Source organism: Oncorhynchus kisutch, unplaced genomic scaffold (assembly GCF_002021735.2).
Source record: "Oncorhynchus kisutch isolate 150728-3 unplaced genomic scaffold, Okis_V2 Okis01b-Okis20b_hom, whole genome shotgun sequence".
In the NCBI taxonomy this organism is placed as follows: Eukaryota; Metazoa; Chordata; class Actinopteri; order Salmoniformes; family Salmonidae; genus Oncorhynchus; species Oncorhynchus kisutch.
The window spans coordinates 3282775-3302899 of record NW_022261978.1 but is presented as its reverse complement, the minus strand read 5'-3'; the positions used below and the strand labels follow the sequence as shown (position 1 = coordinate 3302899).

Below are 20125 nucleotides of genomic sequence, written 5' to 3'. Positions count from 1 at the left end.
TAATTTCTCTACCATAAGCCACCTCACATCGTTTAAGAGAATTTGGCAGTACATCCAACTGGCCTCCCAACCGTAGAGCGTGTGTAACCACACCAGCCCAGGTCCTCTACATCCGGCTTCTTCACCTGGGGGATTGTCTGAGATCAACCACCCGTACAGCTGATGAAACTGAGTATTTGTTTGTATTAAAGCCCTTTTGTGGGGAAAAAACTCATTCTGATTGGCTCCCAATTGGGAGGGCCTATGCCCTCCAGGCCCACCCATGGCTGTGCCCCTGCCCAGTCATGTGAAATCCATAGATTAAGACCTAAATGAATTCATTTCAATTGACTGATTTCCTTATATGAACTCTAACTCAGTAAAATCGTTAATTGTTGAATGTTGTGTTTATATTTTTGTTCAGTTTACATTAAACCAACCTGACAAGTAAATTTTTTATTTAAAAAAACTTTATTAAAAAACACTTCTAAATAATTTAGAACAAAAACAGTAGGAAAGATGAACACTCAGAACAGACCTTCAAATATAGACTTGGGTTTTCTGGGCTTTGGTTGCATTGCCATCCCAATACCGTACCACAAATTGGTATAGGAAATATAAATAGTATAAAATGTGTAAAACTAACATATGACAAACAGTGTGTCCAAAAACAAGTCCTGAGGTCTTGTGGTAAGAATAGATTGTCACATACAGCATGTAGTAGCTAAGATGCATTTGAATGCAGTGAGTTGTGTCTTTGTAGAATACAATCAAGTTAAAATACAATACTTTCCAGATGTCCACTGGTTAGCAAGAAACACTATGGAAGCGTCCCAAATGGCAACCCTTTATAGTGCACTACTTTTGACCAGGGCCCATAGGGGCCTATTGTTTTAGGGTTAAGTAAGATGGATTGTGTGTGTATATCTTTTTAGGTATCAACAGTATTCATTTCCTGGGTCAAGGGAAGGACTACCTGAACTTGTCCAATAAGAAACGCTTGTTTTCGTTTTCCAAAACATTTTCACTAATGAATATGACCCTGAATTTGTCCAATAAGAAACACTCGTTTTTGTTCTCCTGTGCAAAACGTTTTGCTACACTGTGCCAAAATGAACACGACCCAGTTCCGGTCCAGTCTAGCCTGATAAGTAGACATTCTTCACCGAGATCTGCGGGACTGGGTGGTCTTGGGGACCCTTTGAGGGTTGGGTCGAAAAGACCCACGTATCTGCTTCACAACGTTCCCCTCTGCCCCAGCCAGAGGGCCCTTCTGGCCAGCTACAACCCCAGCTCCAGTCCCCTCTGCCCCAGCCAGAGGGCCCTTCTGGCCAGCTACAACCCCAGCTCCAGTCCCCCTCTGCCCCTCTGCCGCTTTCCTCCTGATGGGAGAAGAGAGGGGAACAATAGGTTGATTAATGAGACAGTAGGACTCTTTTACTAGTATCATAATATCACTATGGTGGGCAGTAGTCACTGCCTGGGCTGTACTAGCTTGGGTAGTGACTACTGCCCACCAGGGGCGGCAGGGTAGCCTAGTGGTTAGAGCGTTGGACTAGTAACCGGAAGGTTGTGAGTTCAAACCCCCGAGCTGACAAGGTACAAATCTGTCGTTCTGCCCCTGAACAGGCAGTTAACCCACTGTTCCCAGGCCGTCATTGAAAATAAGAATGTGTTCTTAACTGACTTGCCTGGTTAAATAAAGGTAAAATAAAAAAAATAAAATGGCTCTTCTATAACCAAACATGTTATTAACACAACCCTGACCGTGTGCTGATAACCCTGAACATACAAGTCATACACTTGCTGTTTTGCTCAGACAATGTCTGTTTTATATACAATAACTATCTGGTCTAGTGACACGTTTTCTATTACAGGACTCACATCATGACTCCTCTCTTCCTCTCCAGGGCTTTCTGTGTAGCAGCTGACAGAGAAGTCTTCCCCCTGGTCGACCCCGTTTCCCCAGTCTGTGGACCCAAACACACACACACCACACACACACACACACACACACACACACACACACACACACACACACACACACACACACACACACACACACACACACACACACACACACACCTTCAATGTGTGTATGCTGATGTATATTTGTTCCACATTCAATCCTAATCTTTCTATCCAGACCCCAAAGCATCTCATGATCTTTCTATCCAGACCCCAAAGCATCTCATGATCTTTCTATCCAGACCCCAAAGCATCTCATGATCTTTCTATCCAGACCCCAAAGCATCTCATGATCTTTCTATCCAGACCCCAAAGCATCTCATGTTGGAGGCTTTATTGTGCACTAGGAAGTCACTAATTTATCTCAAATGTCATCATGATACCTAAATGCTATTTGTCGGGTTTAGAGGGCGATTGTAGTGTTAACGTAGAGATAGTTGGGGATTTTGGCTGTGAGGCCCTTTGTCTACTTCCCCAGAGTCTGATGAGGTCATGTCTCTGTGTGCAGTGTGAAAGATGTTGCTCACTAATGCTAGAGCAATTTCTAACTAGCGTTAGCATAACGACTGGAGGTCTATGGTATCTGCTAGCAATACCACCTCTAACTTCCTTCCTAATGGACAGAGACATACAAATGGTATCCACAAGTTCACTTGCATAAAAAAACAGTGTATTTTGCACATTCATCTTCTGCACATCTACCACTCCCGTGTTTAATTGCTGTATGGTTACTACTTTGCCACCATGGCCTACTTACTGCCTTTCCTCCCTTATCTCACCTCATTTGCACACAATGTATATAGACTTGTTTATACTGTATTATTGACTGTATGTTTGTTTATTCCATGTGTTTGTTTATTCCATGTGTAACTCTGTGTTGTTGTTTGTGTCGAACTGCTTTGCTTTATCATGGCCAGGTCACAGTTGTAAATGAGAACTTGTTCTCAAATGGCCATCTCCCCCTCCCCCCGCCCCCGTGGTTACCTTGCGTCTCATCTCTCTGTCTCCCCCCCAGTGGTTACCTTGCATCTCATCTCTCCCCCCCGTGGTTACCTTGCATCTCATCTCTCTGCCCCCCCCCCCGTGGTTGCCTTGCGTCTCATCTCTCTGTCCCCCCCCCGTGGTTACCTTGCGTCTCATCTCTCTGTCCCCCCCCCCCAGTGGTTACCTTGCGTCTCATCTCTCTGTCCCCCCCCCCAGTGGTTACCTTGCGTCTCATCTCCCTGTCCCCCCCCCATGGTTACCTTGCGTCTCTTCTCTCTGTCACCCCCCCCCCGCGGTTACCTTGCGTCTCATCTCCCTGTTCCCCCCCCGCGGTTACCTTGCGTCTCATCTCCCTGTTCCCCCCGCAGTGGTTACCTTGCGTCTCATCTCCCTGTCCCCCCCCCCCCTTGGTTACCTTGTGTCTCATCTCTCTGTCCCCCCCCCCCCCAGTGGTTACCTTGCGTCTCATCTCTCTGTACCCCCCCCCAGTGGTTACCTTGCGTCTCATCTCCCTGTCCCCCCCCCCCCCTTGGTTACCTTGTGTCTCATCTCTCTGTCCCCCCCCCCAGTGGTTACCTTGCGTCTCATCTCTCTGTCCCCCCCCAGTGGTTACCTTGCGTCTCATCTCTCTGTCCCCCCCCCCCCCCCAGTGGTTACCTTGCGTCTCATCTCCCTGTCCCCCCCCCCCTTGGTTACCTTGTGTCTCATCTCTCTGTCCCCCCCCCCAGTGGTTACCTTGCGTCTCATCTCTCTGTCCCCCCCCAGTGGTTACCTTGTGTCTCATCTCTCTGTCCCCCCCCCCCCCCAGTGGTTACCTTGCATCTCATCTCTCTGTCCCCCCCCCCCGTGGTTACCTTGCGTCTCATCTCTCTGTCCCCCCACCCCCCCAGTGGTTACCTTGCGTCTCATCTCTCTGTCCCCCCCCCAGTGGTTACCTTGCGTCTCATCTCCCTGTCCCCCCCCAGTGGTTACCTTGCGTCTCATCTCTCTGTCCCCCCCCCCCCCGTGGTTACCTTGCGTCTCATCTCTCTGTCCCCCCCCCCGTGGTTACCTTGTGTCTCATCCCCCCCCCCCCCCCCCAGTGGTTACCTTGCGTCTCATCTCCCTGTCCCCCCCCAGTGGTTACCTTGCGTCTCATCTCTCTGTCCCCCCCCCCCCGTGGTTACCTTGCGTCTCATCTCTCTGTCCCCCCCCCGTGGTTACCTTGTGTCTCATCTCCCTGTCCCCCCCCAGTGGTTACCTTGCGTCTCATCTCCCTGTCCCCCCCCAGTGGTTACCTTGCGTCTCATCTCTCTGTCCCCCCCCAGTGGTTACCTTGTGTCTCATCTCTCTGTCCCCCCAGTGGTTACCTTGCGTCTCATCTCCCTGTCCCCCCCAGTGGTTACCTTGCGTCTCATCTCTCTGTCCCCCCCCAGTGGTTACCTTGTGTCTCATCTCTCTGTCCCCCCCAGTGGTTACCTTGCGTCTCATCTCCCTGTCCCCCCCCAGTGGTTACCTTGCGTCTCATCTCCCTGTCCCCCCCAGTGGTTACCTTGCGTCTCATCTCTCTGTCCCCCCCCCCCCCCAGTGGTTACCTTGCGTCTCATCTCTCTGTCCCCCCCCAGTGGTTACCTTGCGTCTCATCTCTCTGTCCCCCCCCAGTGGTTACCTTGCGTCTCATCTCCCTGTTCCCCCCCGCGGTTACCTTGCGTCTCATCTCCCTGTTCCCCCCGCAGTGGTTACCTTGCGTCTCATCTCCCTGTCCCCCCCCCCCCCTTGGTTACCTTGTGTCTCATCTCTCTGTCCCCCCCCCCCAGTGGTTACCTTGCGTCTCATCTCTCTGTACCCCCCCCAGTGGTTACCTTGCGTCTCATCTCCCCCCCCCCCCCCCCCCCCTTGGTTACCTTGCGTCTCATCTCCCTGTCCCCCCCCCCCCCTTGGTTACCTTGTGTCTCATCTCTCTGTCCCCCCCCCCCCCAGTGGTTACCTTGCGTCTCATCTCTCTGTACCCCCCCCAGTGGTTACCTTGCGTCTCATCTCCCTGTCCCCCCCCCCCCCCTTGGTTACCTTGTGTCTCATCTCTCTGTCCCCCCCCCCAGTGGTTACCTTGCGTCTCATCTCTCTGTCCCCCCCCAGTGGTTACCTTGCGTCTCATCTCTCTGTCCCCCCCCCCCCCCCAGTGGTTACCTTGCGTCTCATCTCCCTGTCCCCCCCCCCCTTGGTTACCTTGTGTCTCATCTCTCTGTCCCCCCCCCCAGTGGTTACCTTGCGTCTCATCTCTCTGTCCCCCCCCAGTGGTTACCTTGTGTCTCATCTCTCTGTCCCCCCCCCCCCCCCCCAGTGGTTACCTTGCATCTCATCTCTCTGTCCCCCCCCCCCGTGGTTACCTTGCGTCTCATCTCTCTGTCCCCCCACCCCCCCAGTGGTTACCTTGCGTCTCATCTCTCTGTCCCCCCCCCAGTGGTTACCTTGCGTCTCATCTCCCTGTCCCCCCCCAGTGGTTACCTTGCGTCTCATCTCTCTGTCCCCCCCCCCCCCGTGGTTACCTTGCGTCTCATCTCTCTGTCCCCCCCCCCCGTGGTTACCTTGTGTCTCATCCCCCCCCCCCCCCCCCCCCCCCCCCCCAGTGGTTACCTTGCGTCTCATCTCCCTGTCCCCCCCCAGTGGTTACCTTGCGTCTCATCTCTCTGTCCCCCCCCCCCCGTGGTTACCTTGTGTCTCATCTCTCTGTCCCCCCCCCGTGGTTACCTTGTGTCTCATCTCCCTGTCCCCCCCAGTGGTTACCTTGCGTCTCATCTCCCTGTCCCCCCCCAGTGGTTACCTTGCGTCTCATCTCTCTGTCCCCCCCCAGTGGTTACCTTGTGTCTCATCTCTCTGTCCCCCCCAGTGGTTACCTTGCGTCTCATCTCCCTGTCCCCCCCCAGTGGTTACCTTGCGTCTCATCTCTCTGTCCCCCCCCAGTGGTTACCTTGTGTCTCATCTCTCTGTCCCCCCCAGTGGTTACCTTGCGTCTCATCTCCCTGTCCCCCCCCAGTGGTTACCTTGCGTCTCATCTCCCTGTCCCCCCCAGTGGTTACCTTGCGTCTCATCTCTCTGTCCCCCCCCCCCCCAGTGGTTACCTTGCGTCTCATCTCTCTGTCCCCCCCCAGTGGTTACCTTGCGTCTCATCTCTCTGTCCCCCCCCCAGTGGTTACCTTGCGTCTCATCTCCCTGCCCCCCCCCCAGTGGTTACCTTGCGTCTCATCTCTCTGTCCCCCCACCCCCCCAGTGGTTACCTTGCGTCTCATCTCTCTGTCCCCCCCCCAGTGGTTACCTTGCGTCTCATCTCCCTGTCCCCCCCCAGTGGTTACCTTGCGTCTCATCTCCCTGTCCCCCCCCAGTGGTTACCTTGCGTCTCATCTCTCTGTCCCCCCCCAGTGGTTACCTTGTGTCTCATCTCTCTGTCCCCCCCAGTGGTTACCTTGCATCTCATCTCCCTGTCCCCCCCCAGTGGTTACCTTGCGTCTCATCTCTCTGTCCCCCCCCAGTGGTTACCTTGCGTCTCATCTCTCTGTACCCCCCCCAGTGGTTACCTTGCGTCTCATCTCTCTGTCCCCCCCCCAGTGGTTACCTTGCGTCTCATCTCCCTGCCCCCCCCCCAGTGGTTACCTTGCGTCTCATCTCTCTGTCCCCCCACCCCCCCAGTGGTTACCTTGCGTCTCATCTCCCTGTCCCCCCCCAGTGGTTACCTTGCGTCTCATCTCTCTGTCCCCCCCAGTGGTTACCTTGTGTCTCATCTCTCTGTCCCCCCCCCAGTGGTTACCTTGCGTCTCATCTCTCTGTACCCCGCCCAGTGGTTACCTTGCGTCTCATCTCTCTGTCCCCCCCCCAGTGGTTACCTTGCGTCTCATCTCTCTGTCCCCCCCCAGTGGTTACCTTGCGTCTCATCTCTCTGTACCCCCCCCAGTGGTTACCTTGCGTCTCATCTCTCTGTCCCCCCCCAGTTGTTACCTTGCGTCTCATCTCTCTGTCCCCCCCCCCAGTGGTTACCTTGCGTCTCATCTCTCTGTCCCCCCCCCCCAGTGGTTACCTTGCGTCTCATCTCTCTGTCCCCCCCCCCAGTGGTTACCTTGCGTCTCATCTCTCTGCCCCCCCCCCAGTGGTTACCTTGCGTCTCATCTCTCTGTACCCCCCCCAGTGGTTACCTTGCGTCTCATCTCTCTGTCCCCCCCCAGTGGTTACCTTGTGTCTCATCTCTCTGTCCCCCCCAGTGGTTACCTTGCGTCTCATCTCCCTGTCCCCCCCAGTGGTTACCTTGCGTCTCATCTCTCTGTCCCCCCCCCAGTGGTTACCTTGCGTCTCATCTCTCTGTACCCCGCCCAGTGGTTACCTTGCGTCTCATCTCTCTGTCCCCCCCCCAGTGGTTACCTTGCGTCTCATCTCTCTGTCCCCCCCAGTGGTTACCTTGCGTCTCATCTCTCTGTACCCCCCCCAGTGGTTACCTTGCGTCTCATCTCTCTGTCCCCCCCCCAGTTGTTACCTTGCGTCTCATCTCTCTGTCCCCCCCCCCAGTGGTTACCTTGCGTCTCATCTCTCTGTCCCCCCCCCCCAGTGGTTACCTTGCGTCTCATCTCTCTGTCCCCCCCCCCAGTGGTTACCTTGCGTCTCATCTCTCTGCCCCCCCCCCCAGTGGTTACCTTGCGTCTCATCTCTCTGTACCCCCCCCAGTGGTTACCTTGCGTCTCATCTCTCTGTCCCCCCCCAGTGGTTACCTTGCGTCTCATCTCTCTGTCCCCCCCCAGTGGTTACCTTGCGTCTCATCTCTCTGTCCCCCCCCCAGTGGTTACCTTGCGTCTCATCTCTCTGTCCCCCCCCCCAGTGGTTACCTTGCGTCTCATCTCTCTGTCCCCCCCAGTGGTTACCTTGCGTCTCATCTCTCTGTCACCCCCCCAGTGGTTACCTTGCGTCTCATCTCTCTGTCCCCCCCCCCCCCCAGTGGTTACCTTGCGTCTCATCTCTCTGTCCCCCCCCCCCCCCCCAGTGGTTACCTTGCGTCTCATCTCTCTGTCCCCCCCCCCCCCCAGTGGTTACCTTGCGTCTCATCTCTCTGTCCCCCCCCCAGTGGTTACCTTGCGTCTCATCTCTCTGTCCCCCCCCCCCCCCCCCCAGTGGTTACCTTGCGTCTCATCTCTCTGTCCCCCCCCCCCCCCCCAGTGGTTACCTTGCGTCTCATCTCTCTGTCCCCCCCCCCCCCCCAGTGGTTACCTTGCGTCTCATCTCTCTGTCCCCCCCCCAGTGGTTACCTTGCGTCTCATCTCTCTGTCCGTCCCCCCCCCCAGTGGTTACCTTGCGTCTCATCCCTCTGTCCCCCCCCCCAGTGGTTACCTTGCGTCTCATCTCTCTGTCCCTGGCCAGCTGTCTGTCCCAGCTGATGATCTGCATCCTGTCTCCTGCTGACAGACAGAAGATGTCCTGGACCTCATAACGCGCCGAGCGGAGCTGGAACAAAACACCACTCCTGAGAATTAGTCTTCTGTGTGTGTAGAGACGGTGTTGTGCACGCCAGAGTGTGTGTGTGTGTAGAGACGGTGTTGTGCACACCAGAGTGTGTGTAGAGACGGTGTTGTGCACGCCAGAGTGTCTGTAGAGACGGTGTTGTGCACGCCAGAGTGCGTGTGTAGAGACGGTGTTGTGCGCGTGTGTGTGTGTGTTAGTTACCTGCAGTGTGACTCTCTCCTGCAGCACCAGGTCTTGCCTGCTGTCTCTCCCAGGGCTCTGGGGCTGGAAGGACTGTAGGAACTGCTGCGTGTCCTGAGGGAGGGGACACACACAGTCATACACAAAATAAATGATTAAACACACATCCGTAAATCACATCTTTGATAAATCCCATGATGGGCTGTGTGTTTCTGAGACTGTGTGTGTCACCTTGATGGTACATAGCAGCTGTCCCACTCTCTCTGTGTGTAGGAGCCTCCTGGTTAGGTATCCCTTCACTGCTGCTGCCACCAGGGGACCGTAACACACAGACAGACACCTGGGAGACTGAGGAGAGGAGGGGGTGGGGGAGAGAGGTGGGGAGAGAGGAGGGGAGAGAGGTGGGGGGAGGGGTGGGGAGAGAGAGAGAGAGGAAGGGGTGGGGAGAGAGGAGGGTGTGGGGAGAGAGGAGGGGTGTGGGGAGAGAGGTGGGGAGAGAGGAGGGGAGAGAGGTGGGGGGAGGGGATGGGGAGAGAGAGAGAGAGGAGGGTGTGGGGAGAGAGGAGGGGGGTGGGGAGAGAGGAGGGGGGTGGGGAGAGAAGAGGGTGTGGGGAGAGGGAAGGGACGAGACGAGGGGGGTGGGGAGAGGGAAGGGACGAGACGAGGGGGGTGGGAGAGAGGAGGGGGGTGGGGAGAGAAGAGGGGGTGGGGAGAGGGGAGGGGACGAGACGAGAGGAGAAATACCAATTCTGTCAATGACAACCAATTAATTTCCTACCCAGATTCTCAAGGTCCTTTCAACTGGTGGCCAACTGTAGCTGTAGACACACAGACACACACATACGAACACACACATACACACACCCTGACTTGAATCATCCTACAACTAACTGTTGTGCTTCTCACTTGTTGATTATAAACTGAAGATCCAAATATACAAAGTCAGTCAGGTGTGAATTGAATTTACCCGTGAGGGGGAGTCTGGGTCTGAAAGGAGGGATCCTGCTGAGGGGGAGAATAGAGGGATGGAGAGGGGGATGGAAGAGAGGGGGAGGAGGGAGGTTGTGTTGTCCCCTAGACATGCGCTGGATGTGGGGCAGGAGGACACAGGGAAGGACAAACTCTGGAGTAGCTGGTAACGTACGGCCAGAATCTAACAGACGGGAGAGAGGAATGAGAGGGGGGGGGGGGGGGGGGGGGGGGGATGAGAGAGACCGAGAGGAATGAGAGAGAGAAAGAGAGAGGAATGAGAGAGAGAGGCAAGAGAGAGAGGAAAGAGAGGAAAGAGAGAGAGAGGAATGAGAGAGAGAGAGGAATGAGAGAGAAAGAGAGAGAGGACCATTAGCGCTCAGAGCGACTATCTGGCACTTAACCAGCACCCCTCATGAATTAAACTAATGATCGTCTCCTTTTCAGTGTCAGATCCCCCCTCCTTCCTTCCATCCCAGCTACCCTACATCCCCGTCTCCCTCCATCTCTCTATCCACGGCCCAGCTACCCTACATCCCTGTCTCCCTCCATCTCTCTATCCACGGCCCAGCTACCCTACATCCCTGTCTCTCTCCATCTCTCTATCCACGGCCCAGCTACCCTACATCCCTGTCTCCCTCCATCTCTCTATCCACGGCCCAGCTACCCTACATCCCTGTCTCCCTCCATCTCTCTATCCACGGCCCAGCTACCCTACATCCCTGTCTCCCTCCATCTCTCTATCCACGGCCCAGCTACCCTACATCCCTGTCTCCCTCCATCTCTCTATCCACGGCCCAGCTACCCTACATCACTGTCTCCCTCCATCTCTCTATCCACGGCCCAGCTACCCTACATCACTGTCTCCCTCCATCTCTCTATCCACGGCCCAGCTACCCTACATCCCTGTCTCCCTCCATCTCTCTATCCACGGCCCAGCTACCCTACATCCCTGTCTCCCTCCATCTCTCTATCCACGGCCCAGCTACCCTACATCCCCGTCTCCCTCCATCTCTCTATCCACGGCCCAGCTACCCTACATCCCCGTCTCCCTCCATCTCTCTATCCACGGCCCAGCTACCCTACATCCCTGTCTCCCTCCATCTCTCTATCCACGGCCCAGCTACCCTACATCCCTGTCTCCCTCCATCTCTCTATCCACGGCCCAGCTACCCTACATCCCTGTCTCCCTCCATCTCTCTATCCACGGCCCAGCTACCCTACATCCCTGTCTCCCTCCATCTCTCTATCCACGGCCCAGCTACCCTACATCCCTGTCTCCCTCCATCTCTCTATCCACGGCCCAGCTACCCTACATCCCTGTCTCCCTCCATCTCTCTATCCACGGCCCAGCTACCCTACATCACTGTCTCCCTCCATCTCTCTATCCACGGCCCAGCTACCCTACATCCCTGTCTCCCTCCATCTCTCTATCCACGGCCCAGCTACCCTACATCCCTGTCTCCCTCCATCTCTCTATCCACGGCCCAGCTACCCTACATCCCTGTCTCCCTCCATCTCTCTATCCACGGCCCAGCTACCCTACATCCCTGTCTCCCTCCATCTCTCTATCCACGGCCCAGCTACCCTACATCACTGTCTCCCTCCATCTCTCTATCCACGGCCCAGCTACCCTACATCACTGTCTCCCTCCATCTCTCTATCCACGGCCCAGCTACCCTACATCCCTGTCTCCCTCCATCTCTCTATCCACGGCCCAGCTACCCTACATCCCCGTCTCCCTCCATCTCTCTATCCACGGCCCAGCTACCCTACATCCCCGTCTCCCTCCATCTCTCTATCCACGGCCCAGCTACCCTACATCCCCGTCTCCCTCCATCTCTCTATCCACGGCCCAGCTACCCTACATCCCCGTCTCCCTCCATCTCTCTATCCACGGCCCAGCTACCCTACATCCCTGTCTCCCTCCATCTCTCTATCCACGGCCCAGCTACCCTACATCCCTGTCTCCCTCCATCTCTCTATCCACGGCCCAGCTACCCTACATCCCTGTCTCCCTCCATCTCTCTATCCACGGCCCAGCTACCCTACATCACTGTCTCCCTCCATCTCTCTATCCACGGCCCAGCTACCCTACATCCCTGTCTCCCTCCATCTCTCTATCCACGGCCCAGCTACCCTACATCCCTGTCTCCCTCCATCTCTCTATCCACGGCCCAGCTACCCTACATCCCTGTCTCCCTCCATCTCTCTATCCACGGCCCAGCTACCCTACATCCCTGTCTCCCTCTCTCTCTATCCACGGCCCAGCTACCCTACATCCCTGTCTCCCTCTCTCTCTATCCACGGCCCAGCTACCCTACATCCCTGTCTCCCTCTCTCTCTATCCACGGCCCAGCTACCCTACATCCCTGTCTCCCTCCATCTCTGTATTACAGGCAACACATCCTCAATGATGGAGGGAGAGGAGAAGACAGGTTTTATTATGAAACAGCTTTATGTTAATGATGGTGTTAGAGCTACACAGACACACACAGACAGAAGGTAACCTGCCTAAATGATTTTCACATCAGTAGCCATGAAGTGCTTTGAAAGGCTGGTCATGGCTCACATCAACAGCATCCTCCCGGACACCCTAGACCCACTCCAATTCGCATACCGCCCCAACAGATCCACAGATGACGCCATCTCAATCACACTCCACACTGTCCTTTCCCACCTGGACAAAAGGAACACCTATGTGAGAATGCTATTCATTGACTACAGCTCAGCGTTCAACACCATAGTGCCCTCAAAGCTCATCACTAAGCTAAGGACCCTGGGACTAAACACCTCCCTCTGCAACTGGATCCTGGACTTCCAGACAGGCCGCCTCAAGGTGGTGAGGGTAGGTAAGCAGCACATCTGCCACACTGATCCTCAACACGGGGGCCCCTCATGGGTGTTTGCATTGTCCCCTCCTGTACTCCCTGTTCATCCACAACTGCATGGCCAGGCATGAGTCCAACACCATCATTGAGTTTGCTGACGACAACAGTGGTGAGCCTGATCACCGACTATGATGAGACAGCTTATAGGGAGTAGGTCAGAGACCTGGCCGTGTGGTGCCAGAACAACCTCTCCCTCAACGTGGACAAGACAAAGGAGCTGATTGTGGACTACAGGAAAAGGTGGGCTGAACAGGCCCCCACTAACATCAACGGGGCTGTAGTGGAGCAGATTGAGAGCTTCAAGTTCATTGGTTTCCACATCACCAACCAACTATCATGTTCCAAACACACCAAGACAGTTGTGAAGAGGGCAGGACAACACCTTTTCCCCCTCCGGAGACTGAAAAGACTTGCCATGGGTCTCCAGATCCTCAAAAGGTTCTACAGTTACACCATCGAGAGCACTGGTTGCATCACCGCCTGGTATGGCAACTGCTCGGCATCTGAACGTAAGGCATTACAGAGGGTAGTGCGTACGACCCAGTACATCACTGGGGCCAAGCTTCCTTCCATCCAGGACCTATATAGTAGGCGGTGTCAGAGGAAGGCCCAAAAAATGGTCAAAGACTCCAGTCACCCAGGTCATAGACTGTTCTCTCTGCTACCATACGACAAGCAGTACTGGAGAGCAAAGTCTCGATTCAAAAGGCTCCTTAACAGATTCTACCCCCAAGCTACCTGTTTTTACACTGTTGCTACTCGCTGCTCTTTATCTATGCAGAGCAGCTTTATCCCACCTACAGTGCCTTGCGAAAGTATTCGGCCCCCTCGAACTTTGCGACCTCTTGCCACATTTCAGGCTTCAAACAAAGATATAAAACTGTATTTTTTCGTGAAGAATCAACAACAAGTGGGACACAATCATGAAGTGGAACGACATTTATTGGATATTTCAAACTTTTTTAACTAATCAAAAACTGAAAAATTGGACGTGCAAAATTATTCAGCCCCTTTACTTTCAGTGCAGCAAACTCTCTCCAGAAGTTCAGTGAGGATCTCTGAATGATCCAATGTTGACCTAAATGACTAATGATGATGAATACAATCCACCTGTGTGTAATCAAGTCTCCGTATAAATGCACCTGCACTGTGATAGTCTCAGAGGTCCGTTAAAAGCGCAGAGAGCATCATGAAGAACAAGGAACACACCAGGCAGGTCCGAGATACTGTTGTGAAGAAGTTTAAAGCCGGATTAGGATACAAAAAGATTTCCCAAGCTTTAAACATCCCAAGGAGCACTGTGCAAGCGATAATATTGAAATGGAAGGAGTATCAGACCACTGCAAATCTACCAAGACCTGGCTGTCCCTCTAAACTTTCAGCTCATACAAGGAGAAGACTGATCAGAGATGCAGCCAAGAGGCCCATGATCACTCTGGATGAACTGCAGAGATCTACAGCTGAGGTGGGAGACTCTGTCCATAGGACAACAATCAGTTGTATATTGCACAAATCTGGCCTTTATGGAAGAGTGGCAAGAAGAAAGCCATTTCTTAAAGATATCCATAAAAAGTGTCGTTTAAAGTTTGGCACGAGACACACCAAACATGTGGAAGAAGTTGCTCTGGTCAGATGAAACCAAAATTGAACTTTTTGGCAACAATGCAAAACGTTATGTTTGGCGTAAAAGCAACACAGCTCATCACCCTGAACACACCATCCCCGCTGTCAAACATGGTGGTGGCAGCATCATGGTTTGGGCCTGCTTTTCTTCAGCAGGGACAGGGAAGATGGTTAAAATTGATGGGAAGATGGATGGAGCCAAATACAGGACCATTCTGGAAGAAAACCTGATGGAGTCTGCAAAAGACCTGAGACTGGGACAGAGATTTGTCTTCCAACAAGACAATGATCCAAAACAAAAATAAACATATCCAGGTGTTAGAATGGCCAAGTCAAAGTCCAGACCTGAATCCAATCGAGAATCTGTGGAAAGAACTGAAAACTGCTGTTCACAAATGCTCTCCATCCAACCTCACTGAGCTCGAGCTGTTTTGCAAGGAGGAATGGGAAAAAATGTCAGTCTCTCGATGTGCAAAACTGATAGAGACATACCCCAAGCGACTTACAGCTGTAATCGCAGCAAAAGGTGGCGCTACAAAGTATTAACTTAAGGGGGCTGAATAATTTTGCACGCCCAATTTTTCTGTTTTTGATTTGTTAAAAAAGTTTGAAATATCCAATAAATGTCGTTCCACTTCATGATTGTGTCCCACTTGTTGTTGATTCTTCACAAAAAATACAGTTTTATATCTTTATGTTTGAAGCCTGAAATGTGGCAAAAGGTCGAAAAGTTCAAGGGGGCCGAATACTTTCGCAAGGCACTGTATATGTACAGATGACCTTGACTAACCATCTGTATATAGCCTCGTTATTGTTGTCATTTTCTTGTTACTTTGATTTATTTTTTAAAACTTTAGTTTATTCAGTAAATATTTTCTTAACTCTATTTCTTGAACTGCATTGTTGGTTAAGGGCTTGTAAGTAAGCATTTCATGGTAAGGTCTACTACACCTGTTGTATTCAGCATTTCATGGTAAGGTCTACTACACCTGTTGTATTCAGCATTTCATGGTAAGGTCTACTACACCTGTTGTATTCAGCATTTCACGGAAAGGTCTACTACACCTGTTGTATTCAGCATTTCATGGTAAGGTCTACTACACCTGTTGTATTCAGCATTTCACGGAAAGGTCTACTACACCTGTTGTATTCAGCATTACACGGTAAGGTCTACTACACCTGTTGTATTCAGCATTTCACGGAAAGGTCTACTACACCTGTTGTATTCAGCATTTCACGGTAAGGTCTACTACACCTGTTGTATTCAGCATTTCACGGAAAGGTCTACTACACCTGTTGTATTCAGCATTTCACGGTAAGGTCTACTACACCTGTTGTATTCAGCATTTCACGGTAAGGTCTACTACACATGTTGTATTCAGCATTTCACGGTAAGGTCTACTACACCTGTTGTATTCAGCATTTCACGGTAAGGTCTACTACACCTGTTGTATTCGGGGCATAACATTTTATTTGAAATACAAGGAATGGACGCCAGCTAACGTGTTGGTTGTCCTTCAGTTTAACACACACACACACACTTCCTCTTAGGGCTCCAATGAAACATTTATAGTAGAATCTCTCCCTGGTCCTTAAAACTGGAGGAGAGTTTCAAGGTCCCTTGTAATGGGCATATGTCTGCAGTCTACACAAGCTGTGTGTGTGAGGATATAATTAAGCCAAGGAGCTGAAATCCCTGTCTCTCTTTTGAGGAACATTAAGGTTGATGTAACAGAACAAGCTGGGGCATTTTAAGAATCTGAGAGAATAAGAGAGAGAAATTGAGAGAGAGGGGAGAGAAACAAAAGAATTGAGAGAGAGAGAGAGAGAGAGAAACCAAAGAAAAATCGAGAGGAATTGAGAGAGAGAGTCAGAGGGGAGCAGCGAGATGAGGCGGATGAGAGAGAGAGAGAGAGAGATGAGAGGCAGACTCTTGAGAGAGGGAGAGAGGAGGAGAGAGGGAGAGAGGGAGAGAGTGAGAGAGAGAGAGAGAGAAGGAGAGGGAGAGAGAGAGAGAGGCGAGAGGCTGAGAGAGAGAGATGAGAGGAGGAGAGAGAAGAGAGAGAAGAGAGGAAGAGAGCGAAGGGGCGGAATTGAGAGAGAAGGAGGGAGAGGGGAAGGAATTGAGAGGAGGGAAGAGGAATTGAGAGAGGAAGGAGGAATTGAGAGAGGAGAGTGAGGAATGAAGAGAGGCAAAGGAGGAAGGAATTGGAGAGAGGACGGAGGGAGATGGAATGAGAGAGGAGGAGAGAGGAGGAATTGATTGAGAGAAGCATGGCAGGAGGATACCTGGTTGCCAGCTGGCTGGGTTTATAGGTGACCTTGGTTAGACGTCACAGTTATTGGAGTTGCAAGTGTAGTGGTCATATTGCGGCCCAGCGGTCTCTCTCACTGCAGTAGTTGCTGCTGCTTCATCAATTGTTTAGAGGTCAGGGTTGGGGTCAATTCCCTTTTAATTCTGGACAATTCAGGAAGTACACTGAAATTACAATTACCAATTCTCTTCAAAGCCTTTCAATGAGGAGTGTGGAATTGGAATTTGGTTTACTTTCTGATTTGACTGGAATTGAAATTGTATTGAGTACAAACTTGTAAGAGGTTGTATTGTGGTTAGTATTGTAGCTATAGTAGTAATACTGTGGTCATATTGAGGTGTTGGTCAGCGGTCTCTCTCACCTGCAGTAGTTGTTGCTGCTGTCTCCTCTGCTCCTCCTTCAGGGCTCTGACCTGGCCTGCATGGGTCAGCTGGAGCTGCTTCAGCTGCTGGCTCTCCTGACTGTGTGACTGCACCGCAGCTAGGAGAGAGACAGGTAACAGTCAGACAGGAAGGGCTAGCTAGGAGTCTGATGTGCTTTACAGACTCTTATTCAGGGATATTATGGATTGACAAACGTTTGTTCTGCACTTGTTGCCTTTATAATGAATGAATAAACAGCAGAAAATGCTTTATTTGAGTTTGGAGCCACTGAATGTTATATAATGGATTGAGAAAACATGGAATGAAGATTGAGATGACCATCCATTACTATGTGAATGTTTGTCTCTCTACCTCTGTACCTCAGAAAGGAAGACGTCCTAATCTAAACCCACTGTGGTCCTTGGCTGGCCTTACCTTCAGGAGTACTGGAGGGAGGCCTGTCCATCACCTCTCTTCGTCCTCCTCCCCTGTTCCCCTCTGTCGTGTGCATGACCAGTCTACGTTTGGCCCTTGACGCCCCTCCCTGACCACCACCTCCGTTCTCAGGGGTCAGCTGCTTCCCCGCGGGGTCATGACCTTTCAACGACCCCTCTGACCCTGACCCCTCCCTGGAGCCAGAGCCATGAGGGCGTGTCCACGTCATACGATTGGTTGATGGATTGGAAGTGGGCGGGGTCCTCCGGATAACTCTTCCACTCCATTGGCTGGTGCTGGTTGTTACTGGCGTCTGAGAGGACGGAGAAAGGTGTTTTGTGTGATGCTGGAATCTTGACGACGTCATTCCGAACCTTGATGACTTCCGACGGAACCTTGATGACATCATATGGAACCTTCCGGAACACGTCAGAAACTCTCCTCTTCTGAGTGAGGGAGGTGACGAGGCGCGCTGCAAGAGGCTGCTGCTGGCGACCATCTTGTTTTTTGTAACCTGTTGTAACAGTGATCTCCACCTCCTTGACCAATGGAGGTACGCTGTCACACCCCTGGACTCTACAGGGGACCACCGTCATCTTACCAGCTGACCTCTGACCTCCATCCCCTCTTCCTTTCTCACTGTCAGTAAGGGTTACTCTCTGCCTGACTCTCAGGTGTATGGGTAGTCATGTATTTATGTGGCGGCTCCATGGTAAGGTTACTACTATTATCAGTGTGGCTGTTGTGTGTGTCTGGTGGCTCTCTGGTGTCTCTGTTAGTGTGGACTCCAGGTCTGAGATCAGTATTTTGAGGCTGGACAGGTTGAGCTCCAGCTGAGCTATCTGTTCTGCCTGGTCTGAGCTCCTACGCATAGGTGTTGTACCATCCCCAGCCACTAGGGGAGTTGTAGGAGCAGTAAAGCCTTGTGATATACCACCCCCCCAGCCACTAGGGGTGCTCTATGCAGATGCCTTTGGTCCAAGCAACATTTTCCTGCCCAGTCACTGACCCTACCTCGTTGTCTACATTCAAAGGTGTGTTTACCAGGATCTGCCTCTTGGGGGTGCCACGCCCTCCTCCCCCACTGTCTCCTTTACTCTTACAGCGGATAGGGCTCATACTAAACTGGGGGGTAGGGACGGTCTGGAACCTACTACCCCCCCAGAGAGGAAGGCCTCGGCAGGGTAGAGCTCTTCTCCCTGACTAGGTAGAATGATTTCTGGGTTATGGAGGCATCGGCTGAGATAGGATGTGGAAGGTTCTCATTAGTGTTGACGGTGCTGCTGTGACGTCTGGTGAGAGGTGTAGCTGGATGTCTTCGACTGCCGAGCCAGCATCAATCAGCTCCACTCCTGGAGGAGATTGGGTGTCTCCTTCTAGACCAACCAAATGTGAAGGCCCATTTCCAGCCCTCCAATTCCTTCAATATTCCTTCACGACATCCTTTTTCGAGTCCCATTCTTTCCACAATGCTAGACCTCGCCTTCTCCTCCTCACGTTGAACCCACGCTTCCTTAGGGAATATCTCTAGTGGTGGCGGTCCGGAAAACTGGACTCCCATTCCCAGATGATCCTTTCTCCAATCCCTGTCCCGGGTTTTCCTTCCCTCCGCCACCACTCTCCCCTGACTGCAGGAACTCCTCATTCTCCTTGTCTGAGAAACTCATCTCCTCCTCCATCTTCCTGGTGTGTCGAGGCCCTCCTGGGTCCTAAAATAAAACAAACATTTCAAATCACAACAACTTACAGTAAAAACATTCAAATTAAGGAGATAAAAAACAGACCACAAAAAATGAGATGAAAACTAAAAAAAGATGTCTAAATAACAGTAAAACCACTGACTTAAAGCCAAGCTAAAGATGGTTTTTCAAACCTCTAATATGTCTGCCCTCTTGCCTGAACACACAAACAGAAGTCAATAAAACAGATGAATAAAATAACATCCAACACTCACCTGGTAGGACAAGTAGAGGCCTTGGCCTGGTTTCTTCAGCTGACGCTGGCGTCTCCGGTGCTCCTGGGACTTCTTCAGCAGGGTCTGGAGGCTGAGGCGGTACGGCCCTGGCCTCTGGTTCCGGGTCCAAGTCTACATCTCCAGCCTGGCTCTTTGGTTCTGATCCTGGCTGGTTCCTGCCTGGTTTGGGGCGTTCCAAAGCGGCCTGGGATTTCTTTAGAAGAGTCTGGAGGCTGAGCCGGTATGGTCCCTCCGGTCGGTCCAGGTCTAAGTCTGACGCCTGGTTCTGGTCTGGTTTGCAGAGGTCCGGTGTCGAGGCCTCAGCCTGAGGACATGTCACTACAATCTTGGGTTCAGGACGGTCTGATAGTGATGATGAGGCTTGATGCTGGGGGAAAGGCCACAATATTAGCAGTGCTACACTTCTTTCCTGGGTGACTTGCTCTGCGGTCTTCTACAGGAGGTGTGATATCTCTGCTCTCTAGAGGCCTCTTCACCAACGCTTCCTCTAAATAGTCTGGTATGACGTCATTACACCAGGACGACGTCACGCTCGCCTCATCTGCGGGGCGACCGGTTATGAGGTCATCGTCACACGGGGACGACCCCCTCCTCCAGATCTTCAGCATCAATGGGAGGATGGCTGATGATATTACATGCCTTGGTTGTGGTTGTATCGGAGGTGCTGTGTAGGAGAAACTCCCCAGTTCCAACTGGTTGTCCCCTCCTCGGGCCCTGACAAAATGCTCTCCCCAGCCTCAGTCCGACTCAGGACCCAGGCCTCCGCGTTTTCACACGTCAAGTACCCAGAAGACTGGTGGCTTATGTCAGCTAGAGGATCCACCGTTGCTATCTCTGAACCCAGGTCCTCCTCCAGAACACACTCAGCATTGGTGGTCTTATCCTGGTCATACAAGAGTCTCTCCCTGGTCCGGGTCTCTGTTTGTGGAGCAACCTGGTTGGTGTGTTGTGGTTGTCTCTCTAGCTAGA

At 52.4% G+C, this 20125-nt stretch overlaps 1 protein-coding gene across 2 annotated transcripts; it reads right to left on the bottom strand.

Moving 5' to 3' along the window:
* Window positions 1-416: 416 nt before the first annotated feature.
* Window positions 417-18892, bottom strand: LOC109876261 (centriolar coiled-coil protein of 110 kDa-like). 2 transcript variants are annotated; one of them, XM_031811163.1, is made up of 8 exons: window positions 17182-18799; window positions 16746-16864; window positions 9554-9739; window positions 8818-8934; window positions 8608-8700; window positions 8275-8388; window positions 1864-1949; window positions 417-1361 (listed from the first exon to the last, which is right to left on the bottom strand). In XM_031811163.1, exons 1-8 carry the CDS (start codon window positions 17678-17680, stop codon window positions 1142-1144), a joined length of 1434 nt encoding a protein of 477 aa, XP_031667023.1. In that variant the 5' UTR covers window positions 17681-18799; the 3' UTR covers window positions 417-1141. The 2 variants fall into 2 exon arrangements, with proteins under 2 accessions (XP_031667023.1, XP_031667024.1); XM_031811164.1 differs by lacking the exon at window positions 9554-9739 and having other exon boundaries at window positions 418-1361; window positions 17182-18892.
* Window positions 18893-20125: the final 1233 nt, after the last annotated feature.

What these genes read in the sequence shown, in the direction of transcription:
- LOC109876261 (XM_031811163.1), bottom strand. Translation starts at nt 17,680, where the DNA reads ATGGTCGCCAGCAGCAGCCTCTTGCAGCGCGCCTCGTCACCTCCCTCA. An exon ending in AGCTGCTATGTACCATCAAG is followed by an intron (nt 8,701 to 8,817) that starts GTGACACACACA and finishes CCCCTCCCTCAG; the next exon opens with GACACGCAGCAGTTCCTACA. An exon ending in ACAGAGAGATGAGACGCAAG is followed by an intron (nt 1,950 to 8,274) that starts GTAACCACTGGG and finishes TTGGGTCCACAG; the next exon opens with ACTGGGGAAACGGGGTCGAC.